At 37.2% G+C, this 15,718-nt stretch overlaps 2 protein-coding genes across 3 annotated transcripts; one reads left to right on the forward strand and one right to left on the reverse strand.

The window, feature by feature from the left end:
* The first annotated feature begins 1,323 nt into the window (after positions 1-1,323).
* On the forward strand, positions 1,324-3,926 carry LOC116248334 (uncharacterized). The gene is made up of 3 exons (XM_031621071.2): positions 1,324-1,455; positions 3,280-3,387; positions 3,484-3,926. Exons 1-3 carry the CDS (start codon positions 1,399-1,401, stop codon positions 3,700-3,702), a joined length of 384 nt encoding a protein of 127 aa, XP_031476931.1. The 5' UTR covers positions 1,324-1,398; the 3' UTR covers positions 3,703-3,926.
* Positions 3,927-5,701: 1,775 nt separating this feature from the next.
* Positions 5,702-13,532, reverse strand: LOC116248989 (chromatin assembly factor 1 subunit FAS1). 2 transcript variants are annotated; one of them, XM_031622063.2, is made up of 13 exons: positions 13,332-13,532; positions 12,055-12,999; positions 11,863-11,962; positions 11,443-11,590; positions 11,209-11,332; positions 10,627-10,985; positions 10,168-10,542; positions 10,009-10,090; positions 9,779-9,922; positions 6,923-7,330; positions 6,314-6,451; positions 6,186-6,231; positions 5,702-6,106 (listed from the first exon to the last, which is right to left on the reverse strand). In XM_031622063.2, the coding sequence occupies exons 2-13, from the start codon at positions 12,769-12,771 to the stop codon at positions 5,946-5,948; spliced, it is 2,802 nt and encodes a 933-aa protein (XP_031477923.1). In that variant the 5' UTR covers positions 12,772-12,999; positions 13,332-13,532; the 3' UTR covers positions 5,702-5,945. The 2 variants fall into 2 exon arrangements, with proteins under 2 accessions (XP_031477923.1, XP_031477924.1); XM_031622064.2 differs by having other exon boundaries at positions 12,055-13,002.
* Positions 13,533-15,718: the final 2,186 nt, after the last annotated feature.

The following is a 15,718-nucleotide window of genomic DNA, read 5'->3' on the forward strand; positions in this document are numbered from 1 at the left end:
TTGACTTTATGAGGTTTTACAAAGTAACAATCATAGCCATTTCATCTCATATATAATCATATTTTTATCCACACATCCGATTTTATTTATCCCTTGTTTCACATATTTTCATTCATTTTTCATATTTTGGCTTTCATCATGAATTTGGTGTGTGTGTGTATATATATATATATAAGAACTGAAATCAGCATATAGCTAGATGGCTAAATATTTAAAACTCATCTTGAGAACACCAAAACGGTCCTAAACGCACTATAAACCATTGTTATACCATAAATTATTACTAATGTTTTGGACTTTGTGTTTTTAACAACGACAAGGGTGACTCCTGCTACTTAGGGTCATTTGATTCATGGTGATAGACGGTGAATAGGAAAACAAACAAAAAAAAAATGATGGGTATTTTCATCATTTAGTATTAGCTCATATTTTTTTTCTTTGTTTTTCTCTCAATCATTCATCACGATTGATGAAATAACTCTCATAAATAAGTCATATATATATATATATATATATATATATATATATATAAAGGAAAAAACAAAATGAACAAGATGAAAACATAACACTTTAAAGAGGAAGGGAGAAAGTTACTGGCACGGATGTCAATAGATCTGATTTGATATTAGAACAGATGCCAAATAGGATATAATCTTAACCATATATGTTCTTGAAATTTTGAATTTGAATACAAAGGAATAAAAAAGACTGTGCTATATCTGGATATGAATTAGGATTTTAATCCAAATCCGATTTTTAAATTCACGTATGCATGTGAATCCGACTTTTAAATTGAAACAGAACTGCATGTTAAGACCGGACTTTCAAAATGTGTGCATGAGAGATATAGGATATTCACTTAAGACTAAATCTTATCTGAACCCAAATGTGATCGGGTATTTATTTAAGTTTGAATTTAATATTGTTTCTTAAATCCGAGTTTATCTAATTTCTTGATCGAACTACAATTTATTTATTTTTTACATGTCCAATTTTTTTAAAAGCAATTTAGTTTGGTTTCGGAAGTTGAGCAGTCTTTCGTAGAACGTCTTAAAGATGAGTGCCTAAAAGAAATATGGTTTTCTTGGAACTCTTTTTGGACAAAAAGATTCCGAAGCTATATATTAAATCCGACCATACCTCGGGTCCGGAATTTGGGTCAGATCTCTTTTATTTTATTTCGAAACACAACAAAACCCTATTCGTTCGGGTTTGGGTCGGATTTGGGTCTGAGTTAAATACTCGATCGGATCTGTGGCGAAAAACCCGAACCCTGTCTGGCCCGATACGGATTGGAAATGGGTCTCGCCAATCTTCTACCCGTCCACGTCCATACGGCAGAGAAAAGAGGTTCCCTGGTCGTGGCGTCGTTGTTTTCTCTGAACCGACCTCCAAGCGATGGCAGGCGCAGAGAAAAACCAATTCTTCGATCTTCTCACACACCTCCTGCAGAAGGTCTCTCTCTCTCTCTCTCTCTCTCTCTCTCTCTCTCTCTCTCTCTCTCTGTGTGTGTGTAATGATGATGATAGTGATAGAAACTTTGATGATCCTTCAATTTCTATTATTTAAATGGTAAATATTAGGATTCTTAGAAGTTGGTTTCCTTTGTCCTTCAAATTCGTTCGGTATTGTTTGGCGTATTCAGGGAGCCGCTGATTGATGGCTCATGAACCCTAGCAACTGCTGATCGATGAAATTAATCCCTAGGGTCATCCTTGGGAATAGCAACAATCCCCAATGAGTGATACTGCCGTGTCATTTAATATAAGTGTTTAAATAATTGTCCGTGTCTTCAATTACAAGAGAACATGTATCTGGTTTGTGGAAATCTGGAATGCCTTGCTCGTGGAGTTATTGCGTCGCTTGTTTAAGCAATTAGTGTATCAGCAATTTCAGATGTTCTTCTCCTGCATTTGGGTAATCTCTCAGAATGGTTCACATGGAAGAATCCACGTTTTTATGGGGTCATACAATGTCAAATTATCATGAGTTCATTGCATGACTAAGCAGTGATCAGAAAACTGAAATGTCTGCGCCTTTGCATAAGAAATTGTGTCTCTCGAATAATTCTTATATGAGCTGAAGAATTCGTGGTTGTAAGGAGGCCACACAGTGTTAATTTTTTCGTCAATTCACCATGACAAAGAAGTGAAGGCTAACGAGTTCACCATTGTGAAAAGTTGCTAACCATTAGCTTGCCCGTTCTCTGTATGCTTCATAGAAAATTAGATCGTTATAGCACATCTGAGTAACTTTATTAGTGTATGCAGTTTTTTTTTTTTTTTGGAAGGACATTGTCTAATTCAGATAATGAGCCTCATCTATCTAAATTATCTGAGGGCACCTTGTGTCCAGATTTGACTGTCTTGTTGACTATTTCATCTAAGCTTGCTTTTTCCTTTTAAACTGTCTTCTAGATGGGAATTTGCCTTTTATGTATCATTTTTGTGAATCCTACACAATCAGATATTTCACACAAAAGAGACATAATGGAAGGTTATCCATGTTATTCATATACCTCACACATAAGGTCCGTGTGTAAGCTAAGACTCTAAAGATACATCCAGCAGCCTCTTGTTTTTTCAAAGACTATTCTCCTTCGCGTAGTCTCCCCCTTTTATGTTCCTCCTCATTGAGTTACATGAGCCATTTCCCTTGATCTGGCTGGCAGTAGTTGAAGATACATTTCAGCTATTGCAACTAATGCAATTCATTTACAGTTGTTAGAGAGTGAACTCTAAGGGGGATGCCCTCTATGCTGCTTGTTGCAGATTTGCAGATTTTTTATATTGCCAGCTAGTTGCAGAATGGTCTCTGTTGCTCTTAGCACGTGAGGAAATATAATTTTTCCCTTGTGTCCTGTTCTTACTCATATTTAATCTCTATTCCTAATAACTTATTTCTAGCTTTCTCTTTCGTAATATTATAATTTTTAACCAAAAAAGTGCAAGAAGATTTTTTTAGGTTATGCTAAATACATGTAACACCTTGTGCCACAAACACTGAAGATTGGAGCTTGTAGATTTGGGGGCATTATAGGCTTAATCCAAGCTTGTTGATTGTTAATTACTGGAATCTTGAAACTAAAGTAAAAATTAGTTGACTTGTTTAATTTAAACCATTAGGACTTTGAGCAATGATTGGCAACTCAGGTTCAATTGGTAAGTTATTATTACTAAATGTGGGGTGGTGATGCCTTCTTGTATTTTGAACTGTCCGAGACGTTGCTTTGTGATTTTTCTACTATTTGTAACATGGGTTTGACCATCTACGTTGCAGGTGGAGGCAGAAAGTAATCAAGAAGAAGTTGAACTACGAGCCAAAATAGAAGCTCTTGGTGAAGAGGTTACAAAAGTGCCATCTAAATCAGCTGCTGAGCTTGACGAAGTGCGCACAATATTCATATCCAATGGCTAAGAATTATTAGCAAAACTTTTAAGGTCAATTTAGTCTACTGAACATTCTTTACCTTAAACTTTGTAGTTGGAGATAGCCAGGCAGCTGGATAACTTGTCTGCTAAGTTGAACCATGTCGACGCAATGATTTCTTCAGCCATGGCTGCAGACCCAGATGTTCAGACTCTACTACAGAGCACTTCCGACTTGTGGATGCCTGTTATCACTGCTACCTCATCCGAAAGGCGTACACTGGCAGACACTATCAGCTACACAAATGCAGAGGAAGCTCCCACCAACAAATAGTATGACCAATGGTATTTGTTTGACATATGCCAATTTGGCTTTCCTCTGTGATACCTAGGTCATCTTAATCGCTTGCATGATTTCTAATTTCTACATCTCTTACGTTGCTGGCATCTTATTCTCTGACCGTGACTGTCCGCCTATTTTGTTCCAATTGGCCCTTTAAGAGTTATAGGTTTATACCTTGTAAAACTGTTAAATTATAAGTTTATAATTGGTTGTCATGCATTTTCTCCTTTATTTATAACAGGATTCACATGCTTATGTGACTGTCATTATTCCCTTTTATGAGCTCCCATCAACTTTATATGTAATATAAAAAACAATTTTCACATTGTTAAATGCGAACAAGTTACAGAGAACCTGGTAGGACGGTCCCTAAGGCACTGCAAACTATACAACAAATCAAAGATATTCATGTACTCATATGCAAGTAAATGAGTCTGAGAAGTCCAATGCACCTGCTGATGTTACCTGAACACGCCCAAGATAGGGTTTGTGAAGGTAAAATATAGGCTGTCGCCTGCGCAGGAAAGAAGGGGTGGGGGTCTGTATGTGTTTACCTAATTTGGTACCTATAGATTAAACCTCAAATTCTACCCCCTCCAATTTTAAATCAGGCACTTTGCTTGTGCAAAAATAACATAAAATGAGAATCTCAAACATGGGTTCTGGTTTGATGAACTGTAGATTTTAGTGGGAATCCTTGGCTGCATCAACAAAAAACATGCCGTTCAATCTAAAAACCAAGGTAATCAAACGCCTCCTTTTAAGTTTTAACTATTTGTTTCATCTTTTTCTTCTTTTCATTAAGATGTTAAAGAATTGCAAATGTGTCTCGAAGAGCATAGCATAGCTAGGTGAGGCAGTATACACATGGACAGTGCATCTTTGCGTCAATTCCCATCTGCTATTGCCCTATGCCACAAAATGGTGAGAATGCTCCATAAAGCTGACGGCAGCCAGCTATCCGCTCAAGCCTCAACGCAGCCCAAAACCCTGAAAAGAGAAAGAATGCTAAACCCTCGAACCTTTATTATGGGCGGTATATTGTCAACCTCTCATTTGCGCAGATATAATCAGATATAATCAGTTTTCTATTCGATTTAAAAAAGGCTTAAAGGAAAAGCATCCATCCACCAACATCTAACGTCTCCAAGCCAAGCATGCCCACCTTAATCTTGACATTTATCTTCACCCTGAACCAAAGAACCTAGTGTTTTCTTGGTTCAGGCCAAAACAATGAATTTTAAGTGAAAACAAGATTGCGATCACCGCTCCCTGAAATAATCGAACTCAAAAAAGAGAGAATGGAATTCAGTGAGTAAATAATATCTTATGTATGGAAGAACCCCACTGAAAAAGGCTACTCTTACAATTTTCGATGTCGTCTCTTCAAAAATACACACATTCACATATAGAAAGGGAAGAGTGATCAGCAAGATAGAACTTACGTGTTTCTTACAGTTACATATTTTAATTAAAAAAGTAACAGGCGTTTTGACCAATCGGTACGGCGATAGTTATATATTTTTAATTAATCATATATATAAAATCAACAACAAAAAATAACATAAATATAAAAAAGATGCCATTGTTGCATGGAAGGAGGAAGAGGCGTTACTGCAGGACACCGTGGCATTGGTTTAAACGAAGGGTTTGAACTACAAGCAGCATTTTTTACGTTTCATTTCAAGCTTTTTATTTGTTTTTAACTTTTCTTTTTCAATTTAAAATGTTCAAAAGATGGCCGACATGGATATGGGACGATACCACCAATGGCACATAAAATGTTTCTAAAGGAGTCATCGGCAAGGCACCAAAATGAGTAGTAATTATAGCAGCACAAATGTACCAAATACTCCATGCGGCAAAACTGTAGAATTTAGCTAATGGTGCTTAAGTTTCAGATAAGTTGCCAAAAAAGGAAAAAAATAGAATCCTCAAGAAGTATTGCTCCAGAAATGCTCAAATCTTTTCATTATTCATGAACAGGGGAAAAAAGAGATAACCAAATCATATATATCATATACCAGCTAAAGCATGGCTCAAAAAATGATTACATTGGAAAGTAGTCCTCTTGAAGCTTATATTGATAGCAGTTGAGGTCTCTGATGGTTTGCTTTGCTCAAAAAAGCATCTAGTATTAGTGGCTGTACATGTAATGCTCGAATTTGCACAAAGATTAATCAACAAAGACAAACTTGCAGAAGGCTAACCAAACGCAATCTGCATGGCAATCATCACAGTGCATCTGATACAGTGCGAGGGTTTCCAAGCACAGTATTAGTTTTTTCACACGGCTGTAGAGGGGATCCCATGGTATTTGCAAATTCACCTTCTGGTGGCAAACATCGCTTCTTGAAAAAAGTAGCAATTCCCTTTGATCTCATAAAATGTTTTTCTGTGAAAAGGGACAGATAAGTTTCAGTATACTCCAAGCTTTAGCATACCAATGGGGGACAATTGCTTACAAATCATACCTGGAGATGCTGATAACCCAAGCTTATCCAAGATATCTTTCTTAACCTGTAAGCAAAAGCAATGTCTAAGCCCCCTATTAATATATCTAGCAGGAAAAAAAAACATAAATATGGAGTCGGAATCCAACCTGCCAGCGGTTGTCAGAAAATTCTGATATCTCCTTCACCTTACTTCGCAAGTGTACCTTCGGCACAGAAGGGAACTTCTTTTGCAGGGATTCAATCACCTTATTGATGCCATGGGAATGAGATTGGATTGAGGATACCTAAATTTTGCAAGACAAGCGGGTCAGAAAGAGAACCAAATCCATCAGGAGAAAATGCTCCTTTCAAGTCTTTCGCTGATCCACTAGCAGTTTGATATCACATGAGAAGACATATTATTTTGACATCGACTACATGTAAATGTTAGAATGTAAGGCTTGCTATATTTGCAGAAAATATCAGCAAAGTAGGTGTATCACTTCAGTGGAGAACAAGTCAACTGGGATAACATGTTCATATGCTGTTCCACCTAGTTGGATCAATTCATTAAAATAGACCACCCAACAAACTAATAGGACCAGTGTGCTGGAACTATAAAGACTAATCCCCTTCCCAGCAACAAAATACTCTCAAAGTGTAAAAAAAGTGATGCAGACAATGTTTGGCGATGTTTAGAAAATTTATAAGTAAAAACCCAAATAGTTTTCAGATAAAACATCAAGCAAACTTCAACAATGAAATAATAGGCTTACAATTTCAGGCAAATCAGATTCTTGTAAAGAATTGGCGACAGCAGCATAATTATTGTTATTGCCCAGCATATTAGGAGTACATGTATCTTCACATCTTTCCCAATTGGTTGTTATGTCGATTGAAATGCCTTCAGTCATCGGCCGCATGCTAAGAGCTTGTAGGCAGATCTGTTCTAGCCTCTGCGTGCCATTAACTTCAGCGGTCATCAACACATCCTTCTCATGCATTAGATTTAGTATTATCAAGGGCTGATTCTTCCCAAGAGCATGATCGGTTAAACCAGAAAGGTACTTTTGCTGCTTCAATAATGCATTAATATCTCCTCTTTCTGCCTCAATTTTCCTGGTGGTTGAAATTTTAGACTCATCTTCTGAGTTGTCAAGCTCCAGTTCATCGACATATACTCCCTGCACAGCACAGAAAAGACCCCTCACATAAGAAGCAAGTTCAATACACAATAATGAAATGGACTATGTCCTCAATGTATTACAGGACTAGGAAATCATGCAATGAACAATTGACCAGCTCAGGCACCGCTGTGCATTGACCATGCCGAGTGCATCCTACACAGACCAACCTTATTTGGTCCCTTTTTCGACTCAATTCAAATTCAAAAGAGTCCAACCTTGTTGAATTTGGAGGATCTCATTTAAGGAAAAAAACGTAAATATAAAACAGGCTCATCCTTCCTCCTGTTTCTCAATTCCCTGCATCTTCAACTTTGTCTCCAATCCATTATGCATTCCAGCATTGGTTGACTTCAGTTTTCTGGCCTCAGGTTTTCAGCATTGTCACAGAAAATGAGTTTTTTTTTTTTTTTTTGAAAAAACACATACAATACGCGGAAAATAAGTAAGCAGTATAAAATGGCAATTAGACACGTCTTTTAAAAAAACACCAGAAAATGAAAAACATGAAAAACCATGTATTATACGTGTTTTTTTGTTACATTTTGTAGTACTTTTTATTAGTTTTTATTTTTTAAAAATTTGCAAAGAGTTTCCCAAGATATACAACTTTGCAGTATTAAACCCAAGAAATTCCTTGAGGTAATACCCATACACGATCTATATGACAATGGTTTCTAGTAATCTCTCTCTCTCTCTCTCTCTCTCTCTCTCTCTCCCCCCCCTCCCCCTATACACATTCTCTGTGACAACCTCCCAATTCACCTTTAGCCCTCTCCCTTACAGCCTTTGTCTCCTCCCTTAGTCTTACATTCTCTGTGACAACCTCCCAATTCACCTTTATCCCTCTCCCTTACAGCCTTTGTCTCCTCCCTTTGTCTTTCTCTGTTGTACAATATACTATTATAAATTATCATGATATAATCTTATTGTTGATAGTTTTTTTTATGATGTTGAATCTTGTGCAATCCTTTTTCTAGAAAAAGATTGGTGAGGAGTTTAATGCTCCTGTTTGTACTTTGTAGACATTCATGAATGAATTTGACAAGCGATGGCAGGTACTCACTTTCTTTGGACCCCTTGTGTATAGAATATACAGCCTCCTAAAGACAATTCATGTGTATATGAGTTGTGTTTATGGATTGAAGAGATAGATCAAGACGCCAAAAAAAATATTAGAAACTTTTTTTATGGATCGTCATTAGATTCTCTCCACAATTAATAGGCATTCAAATGTCAAGTTATAAAAGATTGGTAAGATATATTTGTTTCTAATTGTAATGATGAAAAGAATTTATCAGCTCAAGAATTCAATGCTGCTTATGGTGATGAATAGTGATTGGGATTTCTATCACATCGATGATGATGCCAAGGCCCAGTAACTGAGAGATACACTTTTATGGTTTAATCACAAATTTTATTCAATTTATAAAGCTTATGTGAGAGATGCTAAGAAATTAATTGGACCCATGATTCATAAAGCTTATGAAACGTCAGATGATATGATTGAGAAGTTTAAAATGTAATTTCAGGCATCAAAGAAAAGATTCTGCACTTGATAATTCAGAAACTTTAACCACGTATATATAATTTTAGTAACAAAATGGGACACAAGCAATGCACCTTTGCATTATATAACACACTGCATTAATCCAAAATATTATGGAATAAGGTGACTGAGAGAAGGTGTTGGCCCTTGTCCCTCCAAATGTGAAAGAAACTAGAAGAAACAAGAACTACATCCATGTTATATAATCATTTATATGATGAATTATTCTCTAGTTATCAAATGGATGGACAAGTTTACATCTTACTAAAAATCTCTTCACAAAATCTTTTTGTGATGTATTTAAATCAATAAAATGTCAAGAACTTGACAGGTTAAAGTTGTAAAAGGTCGTGACTTTAGGAATCAGAAGGCAGTATCAAAGAAGGAAAAGGAGTTTGAAAGGTCTCAACAATCATCGAGAACCTAACTTTAACTCATGGTTGCTATTTTCTCCACCAATAATGATCCAAAAAAAATTGGTCCTCTACTCCTTTCTGCCAGTGATTCTATAGTTTGTTCCATATTATTATGAATACACATAGGAGACAATAAATTTATTAATATGACTGTCTAATTAATGTTTGACAAGCATGAACTTGGGGTATTGTAACCTACACATGCTCAAAGTATGTCCCTGCTTTCCCGAGCATATTGACTTGCTGTTTCATGAGCATTACAAATATTATTCCCGAGGCAAATTGAAGGCTCACAAAATCAGAACTTTATAATCTATATGCTGGGTATGGATGCGCAAAATAATGGGATATCGAAGGAAATGTTTTAAGTGAAAGAGAAAAAGCATAGAATAACTAAACAACATAGAGGGAAATTGTTTTTGAAGCACACAAATTGATGACATAGAACAATAGATAGAAAAAACAGGGTAGTTTTAGCAGCACCTCATTGTCAGAAAGATAACCATCCGGAACAACAAACCCGTCTTCACTTTCATCCTCATCCTCTGCCTTGGGATTTTCATCTGACTCTATGTTTTCTTCCTCGTCATCTTTATCAAAATCTGACAAGTTTTCACCTGGATCCTCCTGCATAAAATGAAGCACAGTTACCTGTATATCAACTGAAGTTTTATAAATACGAAATCAATGAGAAACCCAGTCATAAGATTTACCTCCTCCCATTCCTCATCACTGTCATTATCATAGTCCAGGTTTGGATCCTTCTGCAAAGGATGACGCGGGCCAACAACATCACTGTGACAGGATAAATAGAGTCAATGTACTAATGAAACAGCAGATACCACAAACTATTCAATCCAAACTATACAAACCTCGTCCTTGACATGGTACCATAATAAGCAGGTCGGTGGCTCTTGTCAAATTGCAGAAGCTTCTTTTTCCTACCAACAACTTGCATATCAGTGGAACCAGTGGTCACTGTATTGAGGGTTGGACCATCACTTAAAACTGCTTCCCCCCATCCATGTACAAGCTTCTCAATGTTTACTTCCTCAGCATCATCTACATTACTGCAGCCATGTCTGGTTGGATCTACCACTTTTCCAGAGGGGCCAGCTACACAGGATGTTCTCTGTAGTCTAAGTTCTTTAATCAGTTCTACTTTAGGACGATGTCGAAATCCCCAGCGCTTGGATTTGTTACAAGAAGCAGAACAGGACCGACCTTTCCAAACAACTAAGTGCAATCTGTGAAGCCAAAATAGAGGCAAAATGTTTTTAGCATCGCAACTGACAACAAAATTACAGCACAAATAAAATTTGAGCACTAACTTTAGAAGTTCAGAGGAACTCAAGTTAACTTGTTGAGAAAGTGTTTGATCCATTGATGATACAACTTCGTTAAGCACCCCTTCATTGTGGACAGTTGGAACAGGTTCAGGTACACCTTTTGATGACTGGTCATCACTGGTACTATTGGCATTTCGTTTCAAAAAGCGCTCCATGATTGAAGCTTGCTTCTTTATTGCAAGTTGCTTCTTCAGTTCAGTTTCCTGTTTTACACGGCGCCTTTGGTCCTTTTCAACTTCTTCCTGATGTTTTTTGAGCTGTTTTCTCATCTCAGCTTCCTCTTTCTCGCGTTGTTTTTCTTCTTTTGCTGTTACATCAAGCTGCCGCTTGAGTTCCTTTTCCTAATGCCACATAAAGAGCAACAATTATTTATGCCAAATAAACAAACTTGTAAAAAACAGCTACTTCTAACCAAGCAAAAATGGATATAGTAGAGACAAGTATCTCCTTACAAATACTATAAAGTATAGAACACAACTAATCCAAAGAGTTGGTAAGCTAGTGCAGCTTGCAGTTTATTGAAATGGTTTTAGAGTTTAGCAAGTGCAGAAAACTTAATATTACATTTCGCAGCTGCTCTTTTCTGAGTTCTTTCTCCAGTCTTTTCTGTTCTTTATCAACCGTTCGTTTGTTTTGCTCCATCTCCTTGATAAATGCCTTTTCTTTCAACTTAGCTTCCTTCTCTTCCCTGGTACGTTGATATTTCAAAACACACATGAGTAGAAATTCATGATGAGAGACAGACGAGTATATAAGTTTCATTCATAGCATACAACACAATTGGCCAGGAGAACATACTCAAGAACAGAATGTCTTTGAATCAGACTATTAGCAAATGCACGTATTTGTGCTTCATCTGATATCCTCACAATTTTTTCAGCTGCCTTCATCAGATCTGATTTGTAATTAGCTTGATTTTCTGAAGCTGATAGGGATGATATCATTGCTGCATTAATCATTACAAAAATAAAGCTCTATTAGTTTGGAGTAAAAAATAATAATATTATTGAGTTTAAATGAAAGCTAGAAAAGGCTCTATTTTATGATGAATATGGTGTGACAGTTGACACAAGTGAGTGTATTGCTTCATTATGTTCAATTGATCAAGCAAGGTATAATAACAATTCAAAGATGCAAAATTTTCATCAAAGAATTGGCTCAAATAGATAAATGCTGCTTCCAAAATTTTGACCACAAGCTAAAAAGGCATATACTCACCTGAAACTGCCATTATGCGATCATGAATCTTCTTTCGGCAAATACGCCGAACATTTATGGTTCCACGCTCGGACTTGGGCAGCAATTTCATATCTCTTGCCTGTGATAGAGAATGCAAAACTCATATTAACATAGGTACTTTTGAAACATAATATAAACGTGTATACCAATAAAATTATTTCTAATAATCACCTCCCAACACCAGAGACAAGTCCCAGATTCATCTTCAAGAACATCAGCATCTGGCTTTGGAATACCATACATTGATCTTTGTCCTGCAAAGAGCACCGAACTTCTTACAGCTGACAAGGTGAGTCCAGCAGAATCCCCAGAACCGCTTTTGTTCAATTTGTCAAAAATTTGTTCCACCAATTTGGAGAAAGGAAGTCGACTTTCTTCCAGTAAGCATGCTACTGTTGAATTACTAAACCTGTTCAGCTTTACTTCAACACTGTCTTCCCTGCCTAAGATCGTTTTTTGATCTGAAACTTCATCAAAATATTTGAACAGGCCGTCTAATTCGGCACGAAGAGAAGAAATAGACGATTTTTTGTCCACACTGAATCTCTCAATCATCGAATCACGTTTTCGCTTCAAAGTGTCCCTCACATTCGCATCCGTGGTCAACTTATGAGAAGCGCTCTCCTCTTTGGGGCTTCGCTCGGCCTTATTTTCTTCGGTTCCCACTACCTGACCTGCAAGACTCACTAGGAGAACCGAATTAGGTGAAAATCTTGGAAGAATTTGTTCACCAGAATTGTCGAAGTTTCCGTTGTAATCCCCAACCCTCTGAACTTTACTTTTTTGTCCAGGGGATGGGCCTTCTACAAGGGAAGGATAACCACGTTTGCTGCTTTTTCCTTTTGCTAATTCCCTTGATCCATGGCACGAAGCCATATTCTCCGCCATCCAGACACCTCTAGAGAAAACAGAACAAAAGATCTCTCGCGCACGAGGTTATGAAATCAGCTGTATTTCCCCTCGCCCTTCAACACCCTCTTCGGTATGTCAAACCCAACGAACTGCATTCGCATAAACGAAAGAAATGCAGGAAGAAGGGAACCCCACAGACGACACCAAGTAACTGCAGCACGTTACCCTGATTGCCAAACCCAACTTATCGTTCCACCGATTCAACTGCTGAAAAAAAAATGGAGTAATGGAAAAGAAAAAAGATCAAAAAACTGAAAAACATAACAGAAAAGGAACAAAAAGACACCTACTCTCTATCGTTAACTGAGACGAACAGATTAACAATGGTTCGCAAAGAAACTGACGACCAAAGAACTCGGTTTGAGTACCGAGCCCTTGTCGAGCGAGAAATCGGACATTTCCTTCCAGCAAAGGTTTCCACCCACCGGTAGAACCAGAAACAAGTAAAACATCGAAACAAACATCGCCGAATCCATGGAGAGAGAAAGAGAGATAGATGAACAGAAACTAGATCCGCGGGGAGAAAACGATAATACCTCGCTCTCGAGAAGGCGAACGGAGACAGAACAAAAAGGATCGGCGATCTCCACAGCCAATTCCTCTTGAGAGACTGAGAACGAAGGTCGGGAAAGAAGAAAGGAAGACGACGCTTCCCCTCCCTCTTTCGCTCGCTCCCTCTTTTTCTTCTCATCCCGAGCGGTGGGTTATTGATCGATGAGGACGGCAAGATGCGGAACGATCGGGTGCGGGAAAATCCAGTCCGTCGGATATAGAAAAGGGAGATGGCGGGATTTGACAGGAAAGGCGGAATTCCAGTTTCCCGCCACCTGCCCCAATTTTCCATTCGAAATCTTCGCGGTCAGGCAGCCGACCACGCATCGAGTCCATTCGACTCGGCTCGGCTACAGAGGTTACTCTACAGTCGGCTCCGGCGATCCGGAGTTGCAAGTTCCGGACACTACCGGTGGGTTCGATTCATGGTCCGACCGGTGGTTTCAGGCTATGTCACCATAGTGCAGAGTGCGGTGCCGGTGTCAGAACTGTACATCTCAAAAATTTAGATGTGGGGATATGGTGAGGATATTTTTTTTATTTATTATATATATAACAGAATAAACATATTATTACAATTTAATTATTAATATATATAACATATTGATATTGTATAAAAAATATGAAAACAACATATATTATATAAGTAATTTAGTAATATGACATTTTAATTGGGTTTGGGTGTGAGTCGGAGCCGCACTCATGTCCGGTGCACACCCGACTCGATCGATACAGCTCCGGTGCAGCATTAAAATAGAAGATTTTAATGACTTAGGTTTCAAGAAAGTTTTTGTCAATTTTATTGTTGGAGGTGTTACTTTCATTTCTGATGGATGGGTTTAGAAAACTTCCTTTGTCACTTTGATTGTTGTAGGTGTTACTTTTGTTAATTATATGTATGCTGACGGAACCTTATACATTCATTAAAACAGTAAAAAGAAAAAAGTTTCGATCTTTTGGGATATCTCCCCCTCAACCAAGCGCATTGAACTTGTTTAAGTTCATTAAGTTTGATTAATTCATTTTTTAAAAGTAACCATACAAAAGGTGTTCGTTTTTTATCATTTAATTTATTAAATATACTAATAAATAGACTTAACTGTTTAAAATTTTAAAGTATTTCTCTCTCTCTCTCTCTTGTGAGGAATATAATAAGACTATAAGAGGATTCAATCATGTCAAGTATTTATTTTAGCATTTTTCTTTAAGATGCCTTGGTTCTTTTGTGGATTTAATTGTGTAAATCGAAGCATGTATGGAGGTCGTATTTTGGTATTGCCACAAATCACGGCCAACAAAAACGATTTTTCACTTTCATCTCATCGAAAGATATCTTACTATACTTGTCACGATCATGGAATCTTTTTCCCTGCTTCTAATTGCAACTATTATCAGGCCGTTTAGATGCTAATTTCTAAAACTTGGTTTTCACAAAATCAGGTCTAGTGAAAACTTGGTTTTACATGTTTGGGTGAACAGGTAAAAACCAGATTTTCACTATCTAAAACCAGGTTTTTTGATGAAAAACCTGGGGATCCTCATGTGAAAACACTGTTTTGCGAAAATTCAAAACAGCATTTTCTTGTCATCCAAACACTTCCATAAAGTGGTTGTGGAGGCAAAATCCTCAAAAATCAGGTTTTGAAGTGACATCCAAACGCCCCCTATATCTTTGTAACCTTTTGCAAATCTTTACATATCAGTATAAATATAAAGTATGGCCATTCATCTCAAACTTTTCCTGATGCACATCCTCAACTTTCTTTAGCAGTTAATTTTGCTCTTAAATTATGACAATTGTTGTTATTGCTACCAAGTTTCCACGATTTAATCAAATTACTCAACGGATCATTGTAGCTTCTTTTGTTTTTGTCAAATATGTGTTCTATCTTATCTTGAGTTGGACCAAGTCCACAATATCTAAATCCATATATTTTGTGCAAGAATAGTGCATGCACGCCAACACAATTAGTAGCGTGCATGTATTACCATGCTCATTTTTCTTGTTCACGAACATCTTAATATGTTCATCTGATAATGAAGTCAAATCTTTTGTAACTGTGTCATATTTGTAACAATGATATTTTCATAATCTTGGTAAATCTTTATAACAATATAAAACTAATGGATGAGTCATTCATATTACATTCATTGGGATTAGGAGAAGAGATAGCATTTTTCTCTTAGGGGATGAGGAAATTTTTTTACATAGGTCTATTTTATTTTCAAGTGTTAGCAAGGGCCAAAACAAACTTTTTGAAAATATTGGCCACTAAAATTTGTTTTTAAAAGTTCGGGGGGCTATAGCCCCTCTGAGCCTCTCCTTGACTCTACCCCTCTACCCCTGATCGGGATTTAGGTGTTCCTCTTC

Source organism: Nymphaea colorata, chromosome 2 (assembly GCF_008831285.2).
Source record: "Nymphaea colorata isolate Beijing-Zhang1983 chromosome 2, ASM883128v2, whole genome shotgun sequence".
Taxonomy (NCBI): Eukaryota; Viridiplantae; Streptophyta; class Magnoliopsida; order Nymphaeales; family Nymphaeaceae; genus Nymphaea; species Nymphaea colorata.

Coding starts and splice junctions, on each gene's coding strand:
- LOC116248989 (XM_031622063.2), bottom strand. CDS start 12,771: ATGGCGGAGAATATGGCTTCGTGCCATGGATCAAGGGAATTAGCAAAA. Junction 10,543..10,626: donor AGTTCCTCTGAACTTCTAAA/GTTAGTGCTCAA, acceptor TTGGCTTCACAG/ATTGCACTTAGTTGTTTGGA. Junction 9,923..10,008: donor GTGATGAGGAATGGGAGGAG/GTAAATCTTATG, acceptor CATTTTATGCAG/GAGGATCCAGGTGAAAACTT.
- LOC116248334 (XM_031621071.2), top strand. CDS start 1,399: ATGGCAGGCGCAGAGAAAAACCAATTCTTCGATCTTCTCACACACCTC. Junction 1,456..3,279: donor TCACACACCTCCTGCAGAAG/GTCTCTCTCTCT, acceptor TCTACGTTGCAG/GTGGAGGCAGAAAGTAATCA. Junction 3,388..3,483: donor CAGCTGCTGAGCTTGACGAA/GTGCGCACAATA, acceptor TAAACTTTGTAG/TTGGAGATAGCCAGGCAGCT.